This window comes from Corylus avellana, chromosome 1, assembly GCF_965113065.1.
Source record: "Corylus avellana chromosome 1, dhCorAvel1.hap1.2, whole genome shotgun sequence".
Taxonomy (NCBI): Eukaryota; Viridiplantae; Streptophyta; class Magnoliopsida; order Fagales; family Betulaceae; genus Corylus; species Corylus avellana.
In genome coordinates, this window is record NC_142490.1 from 22,761,485 (window position 1) to 22,782,691 (window position 21,207).

Consider the following 21,207-nt stretch of genomic DNA (forward strand, 5'->3'; position numbering starts at 1 on the left):
TTTTTGCAAACTTGGTTTATTGAACATCACATACTGGTTTCAACTTATTCCACACCAAATTCTGCATCTTTAATACTATAATGCATGCCATGACAGAACCCATGGGTTTCACAGCCTTTATTACTGTTCCATTTTGGAGCTGACCTAGGGGTTGACAATCTCACTTGTCCATATATCCTCTAATAATCAGGGATGATGTTAGTTCTTTGCTTCATATTCATTGAGATGATGCAGCAATATTAGAATAATCATGATTGTGTAATAGAGAAATCTTAGCCTTGTGTCAGATGTTGTGGCTAAGTTTGTATTTTATCTATCTAATTGGGTTTAATGTTGATGTTGCCAGGGGGTATCTGTAACCAGGGATGAGTTATCACATGAAGTCCAACATGAAAAGCAGCAGGAGCTTATGCTGGACTCCTCCATATCACAATCTCGATATGTTGAGATGGAGAGAGAACTAGAACCCTGGGTCCCTGGTGAAGATGATCCTCAATTTCCTGAACTGGATAATATATTTGATGACCCTTGGCATAGGTTGTTATAATAACTATTTCTTTCCCCAAATATCTTGGTAGCCTTTTTATCTGTAGTCTTGGTAGCCTTTTTATCTACCTTACATATGTGCTGTACAGAACACTCCTAAACTAAAGGAAATTGTTATGTTTTAAGGAAACTCTTCAATTACCATTCTCTTTTTTTTTAATGTGTTCTAAGACAAACTGAAGGTGCAATCATACGAATTCACCATTTTTTTTTTTAATGGCATGGCTGATTTGGTGTCTGGTGGGATCCAACAAGGTTGGATTCTTAACATTAACAAAAACTTTTGCAGATGACTCACATGGCACACACTGGACAATAGACATAATTATAATGGAGGCCTGGATTTGGTCACGTGCACTACCGCCAACTTCCTTATAGGCCATGTAGTTTTTAATATATTTGTTAATAGACTAGGTATTAAAAAAAAAAAAAATACAATTAGCCATAGTGCAATCATACAAAATTTAAAATCAAAAGTTCTTATTGGCCATGTAGTTGCCATAAATGCTCGACCAGGTCCGACTGGAGTTGAGAATGAGTTACTCGATCTCTAATACGATGATGATTTTGTATGAATTCCAAAAACTCAACTGTATGCTCATGTGATGGTGGTTCGAGTGGAATCTCATTGATTTGTTCATAATCGAAGTCATCTGCTCCAAGGTATAAATCTCGCTCGTCTTCAACGATCATATTATGCAATATTATGCACGCCATCATAATCTCTTTAAGCATTTCAGGTTTGTGTAAACGTGCAGGTCCACGCACAATACCAAATCGCGCTTGAAGTACTCCAAATGCCCGCTCTACATCCTTCCTTGCTGACTCTTGAGATGCAGCAAAATTCTTTCTTTTATTTCCTTGTGGAGCATGAATTGTTTTTACGAATGTTGCCCATTGAGGATATATACCATCGGCAAGATAGTATCCCATTGTGTAGTTGTGACCATTGAGTGAGTAGTTTACTAGAGGTGCACGCCCTTCAGCTAGATTGGTAAATACAGAAGACCGTTCTAACACATTGATGTCATTGTGAGACCCTGGTAACCCAAAAAATGCATGCCATATCCAAAGATCATAAGATGCCACGGCTTCCAAAATAATAGTTGGTTCATGGATATGACCAGAATACATACCTTTCCAAGCATTTGGACAGTTCTTCCACTTCCAATGCATGCAATCAATGCTTCCCAACATACCTGGAAATCCACGACTTGCGCCAATTGCTAGCAATCTAGCAACATCATCTTGGGTTGGCGACCTCAAGTACTCGGTGGAAAATTTTGAATTCACCGCTTGAACAAATAGTTTAAAACACTCCATTGCAGTAGATTCTCCAATTCGTAAGTATTCATCCATAAGATCTGCCGTTACTCCATAAGCGAGCATTCTAAGTGCGGCAGTCATCTTTGGTAGGGAAGAGTGCCCAAGCTTGCCAGCAGCATTTCTTTTTTGGAGAAAATATGGCTCATGATCTACTATTGCATCATGAATGTAGATAAAAAGTTCACGACGCATACGAAACCTCCTCCGAAATTTTTTGGCTGGATAAACTGGCGATGCAGCAAAATAGTCGCGGAAAAGGTTTTCTTGACCTTGCAAAGAATTACGGCAAATAGTATTGCGGCGTTGACCAGAATCACGACGTGATATTGATCCTCTTTCGCTATCAAATCGTTCTTTTGCCATAGCAATTGCTGAAATTATTTCTAACTCATCATCTGAAGAAGAGTCATATAAAAGATCATCAAGTTTAAAAATATGATTCATAAAAAAATAAAAAAATAAAAAAATAAAAAAAAAAAAGGGAAAGAATGAATGAAAGAGATATTTGGGTTCAAATATATGAAAACTAGAAATAATGGCTATATGTTAAACTACCAACAATAAGATATATATATATATATATATATATATACACATTTGAGGTAGCCGTTGAACAAAAAAAAAAAAAAAAAATTAAACTGCCAGCAAAAAGAAAAGCCTGTGAAACCTGTGAAATACTGCCAAAAAACAAAAACCTGTATCACTGCCAGCCAACGGTTGGCTATAAAAACCTGGCTATTTTGGACCGTTGGCTATAAAAACCTGCCAGCCAACAGTCCAAAATCAGGTACAAAATAGTGAAACACTGCTGTGCTACAAAACAGTGAAACATTGCCAGTACAAAAAAAAAAAAAAAAAAGATAGCTGTTGGTTCATTAAAAAAAATGGCCGTTGGTTCATTACAAAAAAAAAAAAAAAAAAGTAAAAAAAAAAAAAAAGGAAAACAAAAAGACAATCATAGAATGAAATTGACAAAATAGTTGTTGGTTGGTTTAGTTAAAAGAGAATCATTAAAAAAGTATAAAAATAAAGAATAAAAAAAATGAAGAAAAGTAAAAAATAATATTTAATTAATATAGGGAACGATAAAAGGAAGCTATTGTGGAGTGTATGTAGATAGGGAAGCAAAAAGTAGTTTGGTTCCCTAAACTTAGGGAATATGACAGGGAAGCTGCTGGAAATGCTCTAATGTAGTGTATTTGGAGAGAAAGGAACCCTCGAAGCTTCGATGATCGAGAGAGAACAAGCTTGGATCTACGAACTTAAAGCTTCCTCCAATCTGTTCATTCCTGCTACCTCTTTTTATATCTGCTCATACATATTTTTCTTTTTATGTATTTTGTTTTGCCTTCCCAGGAATTAATCTAATTATATTCTGATTTGCCTTTATTCTTTTTGCTGGATGGATCCAATAATGTTCTCCTTTGCTTGCCACAGGTCTGTTTTCATACTCAAATTTAACCGTTATATAATTTCCCTTAATGTCAATATTCTGCTCATGTCACGTTAACTAGTTTCGCAGTCACTTGAAGCTGTGAAGAGGATATTTCCTAAAAGAGCCCTGTTTATTGGTATGACTCATGGATTTGATCACCGCAAGGACAATGAGTTTCTTATAGAATGGACTAAAAGGTACAAACTCACTGTTTAATGATTATAGCTTTCTATTCTCTGCTCTCGTGAAGGCCCTAGGCTTATGGTAGTACAGTTAGAAGATCCCTTGCAATTGGGGGAGTAAGATTTTAGAAAAATGTTAGACCTACAACTCTTTTGCAACTTGTTAACATGTGTCAATACATGATTGGAAGGTGCTAATTTTTTTTTTTATAATTTTGGCATGGCTTCCATCACATGCTAACATATGTCAACAAGTTGTAAAAGAGTAGTAAAATAGTTGTAGGGGAAGCATTACACGAGATTTTATCATGCACTCTGCCTGTAGATGCTGGAAATATCATAAAGATACTCATCTTCTGTTTTTCCATCAAATGTATTCAGGGAAGCAATTCATGTGCAACTTGCACATGATGGTTTGAGAATCCCCATAGCCACTATGATAAGGTGAGGCAATTCCCTTAAAACTCTGAACTGTCTTCCTCCTCATTTAGTAAGTAGGTTCATAATTATTTAGTTATAGGAAATATATTTCACAATAGAACTTCTAAGCTACATAACTTGAATGGTGTGACTTCCAAATTGTTGCAACGTTTAGGCCTAATTACAAGGAGTAAATTGTGATCTACCCTGAAACCTATCCGAACTGGACCCAATAAATTTGAAACCAGTGCACAAGTTAGCAGTTCTTTGTATCCATAATTTCTACTAAGCAAAATTTAATGAATATAATTTTTAATACTTTGTATGTAGGTTAGTGCATGAAAAAAAAAAGGGGGTGAAAAAAAAGTGTTTAAGATGGAAATTATAAGAGAAGTGAATATCAGTGTTTAGAAGACTAGAATTTTGATTTATGTGGTTGACAATAATGTCAGAAAATAAATTATCTGAATAAAGACGAAATTCATTTGCACTTTTTTGGTATAAGAAGGGACATTCGGCACCTCTAGTTAATGGAATCTTTTTTTTTTTTTTAAATCTTGTTACTTCTTTTTTCTATCAATACTTAATGGGTTCACTTGGGGTAAATTTTCTATCATTGAAAAATAGGTTCGAGTGAAAATGCACATCCATGGTGTACCCATGTGCTTGACTAATCTCAACCGCTGACCGACTCTTGATCCGAGTTCATACTATGAAACAAGTAATAAATGGGAGTAATGCTATAAGAAGAACTAAAGTCTTCCCAAATGTCATGTGATTTCTAAGATCACCAATAAATCAAAATTCAATGGTGATTCTAAAAGACACATCACATTTGAGAGATAAGTTCTAGCATTACTCAATAAATGGTGCCAAATTAAGTTAAATTTTATGTTGTGGTTGTTATTCAGGTGGTATTTTTGTCATGAGTGTTATCATTCACAAATAATTTTGATGAGCAAAGGCTTATTGAAACCAAAATAATCTTTTAATTCTATTTGTCTTCCTAGGAAAAAGAAGCTCCATAAAGATCTTCAACTTTGTGAAAGATGTTTACCAGAGATGTTAAATTGTGAGACCACTCAAATTATAGAAGGAATAAAGTAAAGTTACCATGCTTGCCACTACTATCAATTCGACTGGAGAGATCACTGTTTGGATTTGATATAGATATAAAGATAGATTAGATGATTTATGAAAGCTTTACTGTTTTTATTGGAAGAAAATAGAAGCCCACTTTAACTATTTGTTTCCTCTAATTTTCAGTATTCTTTCTCCACACATGCAGGTGGTGAAAGAAGCCTTTTGATTTGATCAAAAATAATAGTTATGTTAATCGGTAAGTTCTCTAAACATTTTAACTGAAAGTGAAATCGAATTCGACCTTCAATAAGGATGGGGGTTTTGTGAAGCCAATAGACTAATAGGCCTTTTCTTCATATTAGCAATTCAACGCATTGACTAGGTGAAAGAATTGCCTCTAAAACCCAGGTCTATCAAACTTTGGTAAAGCTAGCAATTTTTTTATATGACATTTGAATCTGATACAAATTTAACATGAAATTAGCGGTTTGAGGTTTTGTATAATCGGGTTTGAGTCAAGAGTTAACTCACTTAACCCATGAGTGACCCGTATAACTTGTATAAATTAATTTTTTTTTTTTTTTTTACAATTAATAAGCAAAACCCTAAAAGGCTAAAATTTATATAAAGTCATTATATATATATATATATATATATATATATATATATATATATAGTATTTAAATTCATATACAAGTAGAAACGATTACATTTGGGTTAACCCAACCCGACCTATTTATTAAATGGGTTATACATGTCTTATCGTATTGTGTTATTCGCTTATTTAAACAAGTCATGTTAGGGTTAGAGAGCTTGACATGTTTAACTAAATAGATTGTATTCAAATTGACCTATATCAGGTTAATTCCTGAGTCAATCCAAGGTGCAAATACAAACTGCCAGAGTCATATATTTTAAGTGTTTATAAAGTTTACCAAGGCTGCATGCCAGTAGAGGAGAATGCAAAGGGATTTTTTTTTTTTTTTTTTTTTGGCCCTAGTGGAAATGGAATTGAGATCACCTTAAGCATATAAGGGATCTGCCAAGTAATTTTCTCATAGCTGCCGAAGCCAAATTAGAAATTGGAAAAGAAAAAAAAAAGAAAGAGAGAGAGAGAGCATTTGGCATTTTTTTACTTCTTTTTTTTTAGAAAAAGAAAAAAAGGACATTAATTATTATTTGCGACCGGAGTTGCTAACGCGTTTCATTAGCGACGATTCGAAATGTCATCGCTAGTGATCCTATAATTAGCAACAACATTGTTGTCACTAAGTGTCATCCCATTAGTGACGACATTTTGAGTCATCGCTAATGATAAACACATTAGTAACAATAACTATTGTCACTGATAAGGTGATGGTAACGATAACAAGCATCTAATGTAAGATATTTTTAGCGACCACTTTCAACATTATTAACAACGTGATTGTCGTAGCTGATAGTAATTATTAGCGATCACTAAGAATGTCGTCGCTAATGAATCTTTAGCGACGAGGTATTTGCGACCACAGTAAAAACAACAAATGTTGTCATTACTAATCATTAGCAACCAAAATCATGCTTTTAGCAACGACATTGTGCTCATGGTTCTCCCATCCATTGATTTTTAAAATACTGTTTTTATTTTCAATTTATTTCTGATATGCTTCTCCATTGGTATGGATTAGTAAAATCTTGCTCTCTCAAGCAGTATCGTCCTAATCACTTTACGTTGATTAGTAAAGTCTTTCTCAAAATGTCAATCAAAAGTAAATGAAGGTCATTTTATAGGTATATAATTTTGAAGAAGATTGTTGAAGCAGGAATATTTGTGGGATTCTCATTTATTCTAGAAATTTCCTATTTCTCGACTCACCGGTCACTTTTTATTTTTGTGGTTAATTAGGGAGATTAGTATCCAACACTCTGTTTTGTGATCACGAATTGGGAAAGCGCTACTATTTTATTTTATTTTATTTTTTATTTTTTAGTTATTTTTTCTGGACTACAAACATAAACCGGAAAGGTATAGAAATTACAGAAAAATGCCAAGGCAACCAACAATAAGCCCAATACAACCTAATCAATGCAGGCCACCCCATGGGGGGTTTACGCAGCCACCTCCAACCACCCATGCGGTCGCCGCGAGCCACCCAGTTGGTGGATGGGCCACCCCAAACCACCCATGGGGTGGCTTTGATGGGTGGTTTAAAGTGGCTCACAGGCCACCCCAAACCAGGCCACCCCAGGGGTGGTTTGCAGCCATCCTAGGAGTGGGCAAACTACCTCATACGTTCAATTTTTTTTTAATGAGGTGAAACGGTGCGTTTTGAGTAGGACTATGGCTGTTAAAAAAATTTGACGGTAAGAATTTTATTGTCATTTTGATTGATTTACTGAGTAAATTTTTGAAAAAAAAAAAATTAAGAATTTTTAAATTTTGGAGGGTTGACTTAGGGACTTATTATACAATTACCTATATATATATATATATATATATATATATATGATTCTCATTTATTCTAGAAATTTCCTATTTCTTGCCGGACTCAAAGCCAATTTTTTTTTTTTTTTTTTTTGGTTAATTAGGGAGATTAGTATCCAACACGTCAGTTTTGTGATCATGAATTGGGAAAGCGCTACTCTTTTCTTTTTTTATTTCTTTTTTTTTTTTTTCTGGACTTCAAACAAGAACAGGAAAGGAATAGAAATTTACTGAAAATGGCTGGGCAACCAACACTAAGCACCAATACAACCTAATCAATGCAGTAAACAAAAATTACACAGGAAATAACAAAAAAAAAATACAAAAAAATAACCCTAAATACACTAATAATTATTTTCAAAATCATTTAAAATAGGCCATGATAGTGACTCAAAAGAAGGCCCAAATGACTAAAATATGCCCAAAAGGCGTATTACCTAATAGTCAAACCTGACTGCATTGCTCCCCGTAACTATCATTAATGCCTTTGTTTCTGATTTCTGTGTGCTCGTCTTCCACGATTTTCTATTCTAATATAAATCTGAGGAAACATCTTGAAAAAAATGTCATCAGCAAGTTTGAAGTAGCATATCCTCCACCTCTTCCAAAACATAAGAGGCCCAATAACAATCCCAAAGCCAAAAATAAATCCCAATTCAGCACTTAAGAAGTTCCAGTCAATTCTATTCCCAAAATCCGAATGTGCTTCTTTAGATGTTGGAGGTGACGATCTCGGCTGTGTACAATTTTCTTTCAAAGGAAAGCCACATAATCCTATGTTTCCTTCGTAAGAACTTTCCGAGAATGTTGTAAATTGTTTGATCAATGGAATCTTTCCCTCCAATTGATTGAATGAAAGGTTAAGGACTGATAGGAAAATAAGACCTTCTGCAAGTTGGACTGAAATCTCACCGGTAAACTTGTTGCTTGACAAGTCCAATGATTCAAGATAAGTCAATTTTCCTAGAGATTGTGAGATTTGGCCAGTGAAAGCATTATGAGACAAGTTGAGACCACGTAGTGATTTGAGTTCTTCTAATTCTCTAGGTATAGGCCCGTCAAAATTGTTGCATGAGAAGTCAAGGGAGGTGAATATAGTTAGGATCTTCACCAGCTCTACTTGGACGCCTTTGATGGTAATTGTTACCCCATTTTGATAATAAATATTCACCACGTCTTGATAAGTATAAGATTGCGTGGCTGGCTCAACACCCACACTAAATGTCTCACTACCAGAGGCACTAAATGTAATAGAAACTGAGACAAAAGGTGTGGAAGTACCTAAACCCGCAACCGCAAATCGGAGGGAAGCATCCTCAAATCGGAGGGGACCGAGCCGATATCGGGCCGCATTTTTTTCATCCATTAATGCTTTCCAATCAGAAAGGTATTTTATTGGAAGCTTACCAGTGAAATTGTTTACAGCTAGATCTACAATTTGAAGCATTGACCATGAAGCATTAGGCCCTGGACAATCAATGAGCCCGTAAAATTTGTTAGATCGTAGAACAAGGACGCGCAACACGGATAAGTTCTTCAAGTAACATGGGAAAACATCCTTGATGCGGTTGTTCCCGAGGTCTAAAACTTCCAAAGAAGTGCATCTAGCTAGAGATTTTGGCAGCTTTCCTTCCAGTTGGTTATCATTGAGATTTAAAGTTTGTAAGCTACAATTTCTTGGAAACGAATTAGAAATTGCACCGGTGAGGCTGTTTTTCTTTAGATTCAACACCCCTAAACCTTGATTCGACATGTCTTGCTTACTCATGTGAAATAAGCATTGGGGAATCGTACCACTCAATGAATTATTAGACAAATCTAGAAAACGAAGATTTGTAATATTGCATATTGATTCTGGGATGCTCCCATGAAATTTATTGCTTGAAAGAGAGAGGAAAGAAGTGACACCAAATGAGGGGAAAGGAGTGACACCAAGTGGATTACCAATGCTAGCAAATGGATTACCAATGCTAGCAAATGTATTACCAATGCTAGCAAATGTGCTAGCAAATGTATTACCAATGCTAGCAAATGGATTACCAATGCTAGGTGGTATGACAGAGCTGAAATTATTCCTCGAAAAATCCAAGTACATAGCAAGTTTTGGGAAAGCCAAGAGTTGCCCTTGAAGTTGGTTGGAGTGAAGGTCTAAGATTATGAAATTAGACATGCCGAGTAAAGACAAATTTAGAGTCATCAGGTAGTTATAAGAGAGATTCAATGAGCAAAGAGAAGGAAGAGTCCAAATCCAATTTGGTATCTCTCCATGAATCTCGTTGTTTGAAAGGTTTAGTGCTACTAATGTGGATTGATCTCTCAAGAAGTGAGGAAATATTTTCAACTTGTTATAAGCCAAATCCAGGTGTTGGAGATACAGAAGACATGAGAGGCTGCTTGACTTATCGAGCCCATCCGAGATGGATTCATTGGTCACGTCAAGGCCAGTAACGTTACCCTCATTGCAAATTACGCCTTTCCATGAACAGCAATCGACACTTTGATTCCAGTGCACCAATTTTGTGGATGAAGCATTGTCAAATACGAGGCTGTTCTTCCACTCCAGCAACAAGGATTCCTGACTGCGAAGACATTCATCAGCCTTCTGTCCAGACGACATAGAGATGCAGAATATGAACATCAAGAAAAGGCATGAAAAGAGTGGAGTATTCCTCATTGAAGGCTGCAAAAAAGAGACACCCACATGCACAATAAAAATTAGTTGAAGAATAAACCAAATTACTAGTAAGTTCAAGAGAGTAAGAGTAGATTACATTTTAACAGAAACCCACTCAAATTTGGCAACGCAAGTCTCGAAGAGTAGTAAAAGCTTTGCTTCCAAAGAAAGGAAGAATGAATGATGAGAGTTGATCTCCAAGTGTACATAAACAGGAATGCTATTTATTATAATATATAGGCATAATAGGCTATAGCCGAGAGGGAGAAAGCAATAGAACCAGAAGAATTAGACATCTTCAACACCCCGCGCAAGACGCTTCTTACCTCACCAAACCGCGTCAAAAGTCTTCCCAGGAGAATTTGTCGTATTTCCCGTATAGCATTGATGTTCAACAGATGTTTTAAATAACAATTAAGAATTGGAGTAGGGGAGACGCTTCTTACCTCACCAAACCGCGTCAAAAGTCTTCCAAAAGCCTCTTCGCAGATTTAAAAAAAAAAAAAGAATTGGAGTGGGAGAGACGCTTCTTACCATTTTTTATTGTCAATTAGGAGAAAAAAAGCAAAAAGGGTCAAATTGCACTATCCTTTGAAATGCATAATAATTTATATATCTTTTGGTCCTCTTCTTGTAATGGCCTTTTGGTCATGATGGTTCGTGGAATTTGGACCTCAAAAGAGTTCTTAGATAGAAAAAGCATTTGAAGTTTTTTAACTAATAATTTATTATTTATATTATTTTTTATGTATAAGATGATAATTAAAATAACTAATAATTTGTGTTGAGATACACCTACTAATAATCTTTTTTTTTTTTTTAATTTAAAATTGTAAATAAATTGAATGCAATTGGGACAGGCCCTTAATCCATCTTTCTAAAACTATGAAGGGTATTTGGATAATTAAATTTCTATCATTTTTAGGTATTATTTTTTACATTCTTATAGAGTGTGAGGTCATAGTTATATTGAACTTACAAGAGCAACAAGGTAGTCATAAGTGTATACATTCCTGGCAATTTTTGGTAGTTTATGGAGGACATTGTCAATTGAGTGGTAGTTTGAAGGGGTATGTAAACTTTCCCTTAAAATTTATTCTTACGATCCATAAAATTATTATTATTATTATTATTATTATTTTGCATTTAAATTCATATATAAGTCGAAACATGCATGTCATATTCGGGTCAACCCAACGCAACCTGTTTATCAAATGTGTTATACGATTCATGTTCACTACAAAAAAAACCTTCTGATTGGTAACAACACATTAGTAACGTGTCAATAGGCTTGACACATTACTAAAGGTTAGTAACGTGTGCAGCATGTTACTAATTTGGATGTTACTAAATTTCCATTAATAACGTGTCAGAAATTGACTCGTTACTAATTGTTTAGTAATGTGCCATCATTTTGACACATTACTAAAGTTTAAAAAATTAGTAAAAAAAAAATAAAACCACAAGCTCCACTTCCAAATAAAACTAGATCTAGATCTAATATGATCGCATCAAAATCTTAAGAGGAAATCTCAGCAACTAACAACAACAATAGATCCAGAATAATGGCAATCGCCACCAAAAAAGCATAAATCAGTACAAAATTTTCCAAAAATTAAAAAAAATAGGCTTAGTTTTAACTCTAAAACGTACCGTTTGCTTAGACCAACACACCAATATTAGCCAAAAATTGCTATTAAAGACAGATCTGGATCTCGTATTACTACTACTACAACACTTTCTCACCAACCAAACAAATCGCAAAATATGTACAAATCAAACCAAAAAAAAAAAAAAAAACTGAGGCAAATTCAACCAAATTTCATCACCACAAATTAATTAAATTAAACAAACAAAAAAAATTTGTATTCAAGCACACTTCCCATTCAATTTCCAAAAAATAAAATAAAAAATTAATTTAACCTACGTTTGCCACCACCGAAAACATTGTGCACTGGCCGTTCTCTCTCAAAGATGTCCATTCCCCAAGTGGATTCAACCTGAAAAGTCAAACCAAACCAATCAGAAAATCAGACCCAGAAAAATTTCAAACACCCAAACCCAGCAAAAAAAATTTTCTTCTCTTTTTCATTTTCTTCTTATTTTTTCTTCTTTTTCTCTTCTTCTTTTATTTTTTTTTCTTCCCGTATGAGAGAAGAAGGAGCTGCCATGGGAGTATACTGGGCGTGAGAGCAAAAGAGAGAAAAAGAGAAGAAGAAAGAAGAAAGAGGAAGGAAGAAAGAGGAAAGAAGAAAGAAGAAAGAAAAAGCACGACCGGGAGGAAGAAAAAAGAGGGAAGAAGAAAGAAAAAGAGAAAAAGAGGGAAGCAGTTGGCGCGTGTTTCCAATGCCCATTAGTAACATGTCAAATTTGATACGTTATCATTTAGTAACGTGTCAACTTTGACACGTTACTAAAGTTTTCGATTTTTTATTTTTTAATTTTACTTTTTATTTTTTCAATTTTCAAATTAGTAACATGTCAAATTTGATATGTTACCATTTAGTAACGTGTCAACTTTGACATGTTACTAAAGTTTTCGAATTTTTTTTTTAAGTTTCCAAATTGCTAACATGTCAAATTTGACACGTTAGCATTTAGTTACGTGGGTAAAGTGACGTTAGTAAAACATTTAGTAACGTGTCACAAACTGACATATTACTAAATGGTAACGTGGCGAAAATTATGAACAGTACACACGTTACTAATACTGCATTTTTTTGTACTGTTTAATGATTATAGCTTTCTATTCTCTGCTCTCATGATGGCCCTAGGCTTATGGTGGTAAAGTTAGAAGATCCCTTGCAACTGGGGGAGTAAGATTTTAGAAAAATGTTAGACCTACAACTTGTTGACACATGTCAACACGTGATTGGCGGGTGCTTTTATTTTTTTTATTTTTTATTTTTTGCATGGCTTCTATCACATGCTAACATATGTCAACAAGTTGTAAAAGAGTAGTAAAATAGTTGTAGGGGAAGCATTACACGAGATTTTATCATGCACTCTGCCTGTAGATGCTGGAAATATCATAAAGATACTCATCTTCTGTTTTTCCATCAAATGTATTCAGGGAAGCAATTCATGTGCAACTTGCACATGATGGTTTGAGAATCCCCATAGCCCCTATGATAAGGTGAGGCAATTCCCTTAAAACTCTGAACTGTCTTCCTCCTCATTTAGTAAGTAGGTTCATAATTATTTAGTTATAGGAAATATATTTCACAATGAACTTCTAAGCTACATAACTTGAATGGTGTGGCTTCCAAATTGTCTCAACCTGAACAAGATTTTGACTCCATCATCCCCAATTTAAAGATAATGGGAGCATGCCCGTGTATTTGGTGCAAGATGTGCCCCCCTCCCCCTATAAATATCACTTGATTGGTTAACCAAAATATATCCATAAGAAGATTTAGCAAGAAGGTAAAGATATAATTAGGCCTAATTACAAGGAGTAAATTGTGATCTACCCCGAAACCTATCTAAACTGGACCCAATAAATTTGAAACCAGTGCACAAATTTAGCAGTTCTTTTTTTTTACTTACTTCTTATTTCTATCAATATACTTAATGGGTTCACTTGGGGTAAATTTTCTATCATTGAAAAATAGGTTGGAGTGAAAATGCACATCCATGATGGACCCATATGCTTGACTAATCTCAACTGCTGCCCGACTCTTGACCCGAGTCCATACTATGAAACAAGTAATAAATGGGAGTAATGCTATAAGGAAAATTAGAGTCCTCTTAAATGTGATGTGACTTTTAAAATCACTAATATATCAAAATTTAATTATGATTTTAAAAACCATATCACATTTAAGCATTACTCAATAAATGGTGCCAAAATTAAGTTAAATTTTATGTTGCGGCTGTTATTCAGGTGGTGTTTTTGTCATGAGTATTATCATTCACAAGTAATTTTGATGAGCAAAGGCTTATTGAATCAAAAATAATCTTTTAATTTTATTTGTCTTCATCGGGAAAAGAAGCTTCATAAAGATCTTCAGACTTTGTGAAAGATGTTTACTAGAGACATTAAATTGTGAGACCACTCAAATTATAGAAGGAATAAAGTAAATTTACCATGCTTGCCACTACTATCAATTCGGTTGGAGATATTACTGTTTGGATTTGATATAGATATAAAGGTTGATTAAATGATTTATTATGAAAGCTTTACTGTTTTTATTGCAAGAAAATAGAAGCCCACTTTGACTATTTGTTTCCTCTAATTTTCAGTATTCGTTCTCCACAAATGCATGTGGCCAAAGTTACCTTTTGAATTGATCAAAAATATTAGTTATGTTAATTGGTAAGTTCTCTAGACATTTTAACAGATAGTGAAATCGAATTCGACCTTAGTAAGGATGGGGGGTTTTGTGATTGGTGAAGCCAATAGACTAATATGCTTTTTCTTCATATTAGCAATTCGAAAGCATTGACTAGGTGAAAGAATTGCCTCTAAAACCCAGGTCTATCAAACTTTGTTAAAGCTAGCAATTTTTTATATCACATTTGAATCCGATACAAATTTAACATGAAATTAACAGATTCAGGTTTTGTATAATCGGGTTCGAGTCAATTTGGGTTAATATGAATTAACTCATTTAATAAACGAGTCAATTCCAAGTTAACTCACTTAACCCATAAATGACTCGTATAATTTGTATAAATTAAATTAGTTTTTTATAAAAAAAAAAACCCTAAAATGCTAAAATTTATATAAATTCATTTTATTTTATTATTTTTTTTTTTTTTTGGCACTTAAATTCATATACAAGTCGAAACGGCTACATTTGGGTCAACCCAACGCGGCCTATTTATTAAATGGGTTATATAGGTCATATCATGTGGTGTCATCTACTTATTTAAACAAGTCGTGTTGGGATTAAGAAGTTTGACCTATTAAACTAAATAGATTGTGTTTGGACTGACCTATATATCCAGTTAATCCCAGAATCAATCCAACGTGCCAATACAAATTGCCATTCATATATTGTAAGTGCTTATAGAGTTTACCAAGGCTGCGTGCCAGTAGAGGAGAATGCAAAGGGAATGCATTTTTTTTTTTCCCTAGTGGAAATGGAATTGAGATCACCTTAAGCATATAAGGGATCTGCCAAGTAATTTGCAAAACTGTCTACTCCCTATCAAAATTCATCTTTCAAATCTGATCTAGTTAGGCCTTAAATTACAATTAACATCTAGAGTTGGTGGATGGGCTCAAAGAACATAGTCATTTTCTCATTAGCGACGACTCGAAATGTCATTGCTAGTGATCCTATAATTAGCAACGACATTGTCGTCACTAAATATCATCCCATTAGTGACGGCATTTTGAGTCATCGCTAATGATAAACACATAAGCGACAACATCTGTTATAACTAATAAGGTGATAGTAACAACGATAAGCATCTAATGTACGGTATTTTTAATGACCACTTTCAACATTATTAACAACAATGATTGTCGTCACTCATAGTAATTATCAGTGACCACTAAGAATGTCGTCGCTAATGAATCTTTATCAGCGACCACAGTAGAAACAACAAATGTTGTCGTTACTAAACAGTAGCAACCAAAATCATGTCTCTAGCGATGACATTGTGCTCATGGTTTTCCTATCAATTGATTTTTTAACATACTGTTTTTCGTTTCAATTTATTTATAATTTGCTTCTCCATTGGTATTGATTAGTAAAACCTTGCTCTCTCAAGCATTATCGTCCTAATGACATTCTAAAGCAGTATTGTCCTAATCACTTTACGTTGATTAGTAAAGTCTTGCTCACAATGTCAATCAAAAGTAAATGAAAGTCATTATATATATATATATGAAGAAGATGGTTGAAGCAGGAATATTTGTAGGATTCTCATTTATTCTAGAATTTTCCTATTTCTGGGCGGACTCAACCGTCACTTTTTTCTTTTTCTTTTTCTCTTTTTTTTTTTTTTTTTTTTTCTGGACTACAAACTGGAACAGGAAAGGAATATAAATTACTGAAAAATGGCTGGGCAACCAACAAAAAGCCCCAATACAACCTAATCAATGTATTAAACAAAAATTACACAGGAAATAACAAACAAACAAAAAATACACACACACAAAAAAAAAAAAAAAAAAAACCCTAATAATTATTTTCAAAATCATTTAAAATAGGCCATAATAGAGACCCGAAGAAGGCCCAAACGACTAAAATATGCCCAAAAGGCGTATTACCTAATAGTCAAAAAACCTGACTGCATTGCTCCCCTGTAACTATCATTAGTGCTTTTGTTTCTGATTTCTGTGTGCTCGTCTTCCACGATTTTCTATTCTAATATAAAGCTGAGGAAACATCTTGAAAAAAATGTCATCAGCAAGTTTGAAGTAGCATATTCTCCACCTCTTCCAAAATATAAGAGGTCCAATAACAATCCCAAAGCCAAAAATAAATCTCAATTCAGCACTTAAGAAGTTCCAGTCAATTATATTCTCAAAGTCCAAATGTGCTTCTTTAGATATTGGAGGTGACGATCCCAGCTCTTCATGTGTGCATTTTTCTTTCAAAGGAAAGCCATATAATCCTATGTTTCCTTCGTAAGAACTTTCCGAGAATGTTGTAAATTGGTTGATCAATGGAATCTTTCCCTCCAATTGATTGAATGAAAGGTTAAGGACTGATAGGAAAATAAGACCTTCTGCAAGTTGGACTGAAATCTCACCGGTAAACTTGTTGCTTGACAAGTCCAATGATTCAAGATAAGTCAATTTTCCTAGAGATTGTGAGATTTGGCCAGTGAAAACATTATGAGACAAGTTGAGACCACGTAGTGATTTGAGTTCTCCTAATTCTCTAGGTATAGGCCCGTCAAAATTGTTGCATGAGAAGTCAAGGGAGGTGAATATAGTTAGGATCTTCACCAGCTCTACTTGGACGCCTTTGATGGTAATTGTCACCGCATTTTGATAATAAATATTCACCACTTCTTGATAAGTATGAGGACGATGAGGTTGCGGGTTTTGCTCAAAAACATTCTTAGGATCTCCATCACTTTTAAAGGCCCAAGTTGAGGAATTATCCTCAAATCGAAGGGGACTGAACGGATATTGGGCCTCATTTCTTTCGTCCGTTATTGCCTTCCAATCAGAAATGTATTTTATTGGAAGCTTATCAGTGAAATTGTTTGCAGCTAGGTCTACAATTTGAAGCATTGACCACGAAGTATTAGACCCTGGACAATCAATGAGCTCGTAAAATTTATTAGATCGTAGAACAAGAACGTGCAACATGGATAAGTTCTTCAAGTAACATGGGAAGACATCCTGGATGTGGTTGTTCCCAAGGTCTAAAACTTCCAAAGATGTGCATCTAGCCAGAGATTTTGGCAGCTTTCCTTCCAGTTGGTTATCATTGAGATTTAAAGTTTGTAAGCTACAATTTCTTGGAAACGAATTAGAAATTGCACCAATGAAGTTGTTTTTTCTTAGATTCAGCACCCCTAAACCTCGATTCCCCACGTTTTGATGAGACTCACTCATCTTAAATAAGCATTGGGGAATCGTACCACTCAAGGAATTATTAGACAAATCTAAAAGACGAAGATTTGTAACATTGCATATTGATTCAGGGATGCTCCCATAAAATTTATTACTAGAAAGAGAGAGGAAAGAAGTGGAAGCAAGGGAATTACCAATGCTAGGTGGTATGAAAGAGCTGAAATTATTCTTCGAAAAATCCAAGTATATAGCAAGTTCTGGGAAAACCAAGAGTTGCCCTTGAAGCTGGTTGGAGCGAAGGTCTAAGACTTTCAAATTAGACATGCCGCGTAAAGACAAATCTAGAGTCGTCAGATAGTTAGAAGAAAGATTCATTGAGTAAAGATGAGGAAGATTCCAAATCCAATTTGGTATCTCCCCATGAATCTCGTTGTTTGAAAGCCTAACCATGTACTAAATTTTAGCTAAAACACAAGCTTTTTTTTTTTTTTTTTTTTTCTATTTTAGCTACCTACTTTTTTAAAATACTTACCTCCGACTTAACATTTTAATTAATTATTTTCACTTTTTTTATTTAAATATTATTTTTCTATTCTTTCTCCAACAATCATATTTTTAAAATTTGTCATTTCTTAATTGTCATTTTTTTTAAATACCAACCATTATATATTTTTTTTTAAAAAAAAAAAATTTCCTAATGGTCATATATATATATATATTAACAATTGGTTGACTACTTTGTTAAGGGATCCGGATCCCTTAGAATTCCTAGGAGAATTTTAATTTCTGAAAATTCAAATTCAGACCATTCATTTTTATTCAAGAACCATTATCAAGCCATGTATTCCACTATTAATAAAATAATAATAAAATTTTAATAATATTATTATTTTATTAATAATAAGACACGCGACTGGATAATGACTCTTGAATAAAAATTAATAACTTGAATCTAAAATTTCAAAAACTATAATTCTCCTAAAAATTTCATAGAATTCAAATCCTTTGTTAAGTCGGTTGAAAGGTATTTTTTTTAGCCAACAAAATAGCGTTTCCAAATGTGAATGCTCCAAGAAGCTCACCAACCCACGTCAAAAGTCTTCCAAAAGCCTCTTTACAGAGAAAAAGTTTAGACTTGGAGTAGGGGAGACGCTTCTTACCAAACCTCACCAACCCACGTCAAAAGTCTTCCAAAAGCCTCTTTAGAGAGAAAAAGTTTAGACTTGGAGTAGGGGAGACGCTTCTTACCAAACCTCACCAAACCACGTCAGAAGTCTTCCAAAAGCCTCTTTACAGAGAAAAAGTTTAGACTTGGAGTAGGGGAGACTCTTCTTACCAAACCTCACCAAACTGCGTCAGAAGTCTTCCAAAAGCCTCTTCGCAGATTAAAAAATAAAAGGGTTAATAACTTTCGATTTTCATTTTTTTTTTTTTTTCCTAAGTTTTGAAATGGGATAAATCTAATATCAAACTTATGAAAAAAAATAAAATCAATACTTTCGTTAGTTCCTTTAGTCCAATTAACAGAATTTTCACGTGTCAATTCTCATAATATACCACATGTCCTAAAAATTAAAAATTAAAAAATAATTAAAAAAAAAAAAATGATGAATTGGTAGCTTTCTTTGAATGCCCATTACGAGATTAAGTAAAATTTTCTGTGAATTGTAGAAATTGTGGTAGAACTCGAAACTCTGTAAACCCAAACCCACTTATTTTAATCAACTTCATTACCTCTCCAGTCTCCTCCTTAGCTGTGGATCTTCGTTAATCATGGGAGATATAATGAATGCACTGGACTGCCTATCATCGGTCATTCCACTCTTCTTTTGAGTAGACAAGTCAAAAATAAGATTAGCCATGCTGTCCTGAGTCGGGGTCTCCTACCATCCCATGTTGCTCACACCCAGATCATCAACCAAAGGAATGACAAAGAAGAAAAGATACAAAAGTTACTATCCAGAGATGAATAGGAGATTTAAAGCGTTGGGAACGAAAACAATGGCACCAACATGTTTTTCTTGAATCGATGGACAAAGAAAACAATGACCCTGACCATTCTTCTTGAACCGGTGAGTGAACGTCCCCAACCTCATCATCGTCATCGACACATCATCATCATTTTCCAAATCATTCAAGTTTCTAAAAAATTCTTTCCCCTGTTTTCTCGACAATCAAACAGAGGACAGCATGTGTGTGTTTTTTTTTTTTAGTTTTTTTTTAGGTTTAGTCTTTTTATTATTATTATTTTTTTAATTATTTTTACTTTTTTTAATACATATTTTGTGAGTGACACGTGAAAATTTCGTTAATTAAAACTAACCGAGGTATTAATTTTGTCTTTTTTTTTTTTATAGGTTGTGTACTAGCTTGTCCCATTTTAAAACTTAAAAAGGCAAAAAATAAAAAAGTGAAAACCGAAATACCAAAAAAGCAATTAAAAAATACAAAAAAAAAAAAAAAAAGAATTGGAGTGGGAGAGACGATCCTTGCCATTTTTTATTATAAATTTAAAAAAAAAAAAAAAAAAAAAAAAAAAAAAAAAAGGGACAAATTGCACTATCCTTTGAAATGCTTAATTTATATATTTTTTGGTCCTCTTCTTGTATTGGGCCTTTTGGATCTGATGGTTTCTGGAATTTGGACCGTAAAAGATCAGTTGTTAGAAAAAGCATGTGAAGTATTTTAACTAATAATTTATTATTTATATTAATTTTTATGTATAAGATGATAATTAAAATAACTAATAATTTGTGTTTTAAACACATGTGAACACATCTACGAATAATCTTTTTTAAACTTTAAAATTGTAAATATATTGAATGCAATTGGGTCATGTTTAAGTAGCGTTCTATTTGACATATGTTACAATTATCTACATTCTTTTTGTAAGTTATACTAATTAATTCATCTTTCTAAAGGGTATTTTGATCATTCAATTTCTATCATCTTTATGTATTATTTTTTGCATCCTTATAGCATGTGAGGTCATAGTTATATTGATTAATATATAATCGTTTTTAAATATTTTATGTTGATTATCAATAATTAATTTTTTTTTTTTTTTTGGTTAAAAATGTGGTGGTCTCAAACCAACAACGCATTACAAGGTTATGATATTAATTCCCAAATTATTCTTGTCAAAATTAGTTATTTCAACTTACAACGTGAATCATCTTAATAACTCAAATTAATGTACGCTATTATCATTTGTTGCCCCTTGAATTTTCAATTTCTCGGTTGATTTGAACCCTTTTACAATGCTGCCTTGCACGGTGGTTGTTTTGTTTTTAACTTGTTCGCGAATGGCTAGAGAGAAAGTTGGGAGAATTATTGGAAGATTGTGCACCTCTTCATCGCAAATACGATGTGTCGGATTTGGTGGTGTTTAGGGTTTTGGGAAGGAATGAGAGAATCACACAAGTGTCCAACCCTCACTAGATCGTGATTACGGAAGATCAATTTCGTGATGATCTGCGGCTTCCTTTTCCCCTAATCGTGAGGGAAGTACTGAATAGGCTAAACCTAGCTCGGATCCAATTAACTCTAGTAGGGTACATGATATTGTTTACCCTGAGTGTCATGTGGCCT

At 33.9% G+C, this 21,207-nt stretch overlaps 3 protein-coding genes across 4 annotated transcripts in view; 1 reads left to right on the forward strand and 2 right to left on the reverse strand.

The window, feature by feature from the left end:
- The window catches only part of LOC132172160 (Metallo-hydrolase/oxidoreductase superfamily protein), a 41,386-nt gene extending 27,223 nt beyond the window's left edge, over positions 1-14,163 (forward strand). The window contains exons 10-11 of one of the 2 annotated variants that reach the window (XM_088517595.1): positions 4,920-4,932; positions 14,129-14,163. The gene's annotated coding sequence lies outside the window, so the exon portion shown is untranslated. Of the gene's footprint in view, positions 1-4,919; positions 5,140-14,128 lie in introns of those variants that run through there. The other variant, XM_088517589.1, reaches the window with a different exon arrangement.
- On the reverse strand, positions 7,920-10,318 carry LOC132172251 (receptor-like protein 54). Its single transcript, XM_088517580.1, has 4 exons — positions 10,228-10,318; positions 9,475-10,136; positions 8,789-9,354; positions 7,920-8,656 (listed from the first exon to the last, which is right to left on the reverse strand). The coding sequence occupies exons 2-4, from the start codon at positions 10,128-10,130 to the stop codon at positions 7,935-7,937; spliced, it is 1,944 nt and encodes a 647-aa protein (XP_088373706.1). The 5' UTR covers positions 10,131-10,136; positions 10,228-10,318; the 3' UTR covers positions 7,920-7,934.
- Positions 14,164-16,315: 2,152 nt separating the features above from the next.
- On the reverse strand, positions 16,316-18,066 carry LOC132169477 (receptor-like protein 54). The gene is made up of 2 exons (XM_059580506.2): positions 17,226-18,066; positions 16,316-17,129 (listed from the first exon to the last, which is right to left on the reverse strand). Exons 1-2 carry the CDS (start codon positions 18,064-18,066, stop codon positions 16,402-16,404), a joined length of 1,569 nt encoding a protein of 522 aa, XP_059436489.2. The 3' UTR covers positions 16,316-16,401.
- Between the last annotated feature and the right edge of the window lie 3,141 nt (positions 18,067-21,207).

Excerpts from the sequence above, each read along its gene's own strand:
- LOC132172251 (XM_088517580.1), bottom strand. The coding sequence starts at position 10,130 with ATGAGGAATACTCCACTCTTTTCATGCCTTTTCTTGATGTTCATATTC. Across the intron at positions 9,355-9,474 it reads AATCCATTTGCTAGCATTGG|TTTCCTCTCTCTTTCAAGCA; the intron begins TAATACATTTGC and ends TGGTGTCACTTC. Across the intron at positions 8,657-8,788 it reads TGCGGCCCGATATCGGCTCG|CCACGCAATCTTATACTTAT; the intron begins GTCCCCTCCGAT and ends GTGTTGAGCCAG.
- LOC132169477 (XM_059580506.2), bottom strand. The coding sequence starts at position 18,066 with ATGGTTAGGCTTTCAAACAACGAGATTCATGGGGAGATACCAAATTGG. Across the intron at positions 17,130-17,225 it reads CGAAAGAAATGAGGCCCAAT|CTCATCGTCCTCATACTTAT; the intron begins ATCCGTTCAGTC and ends AAAACCCGCAAC.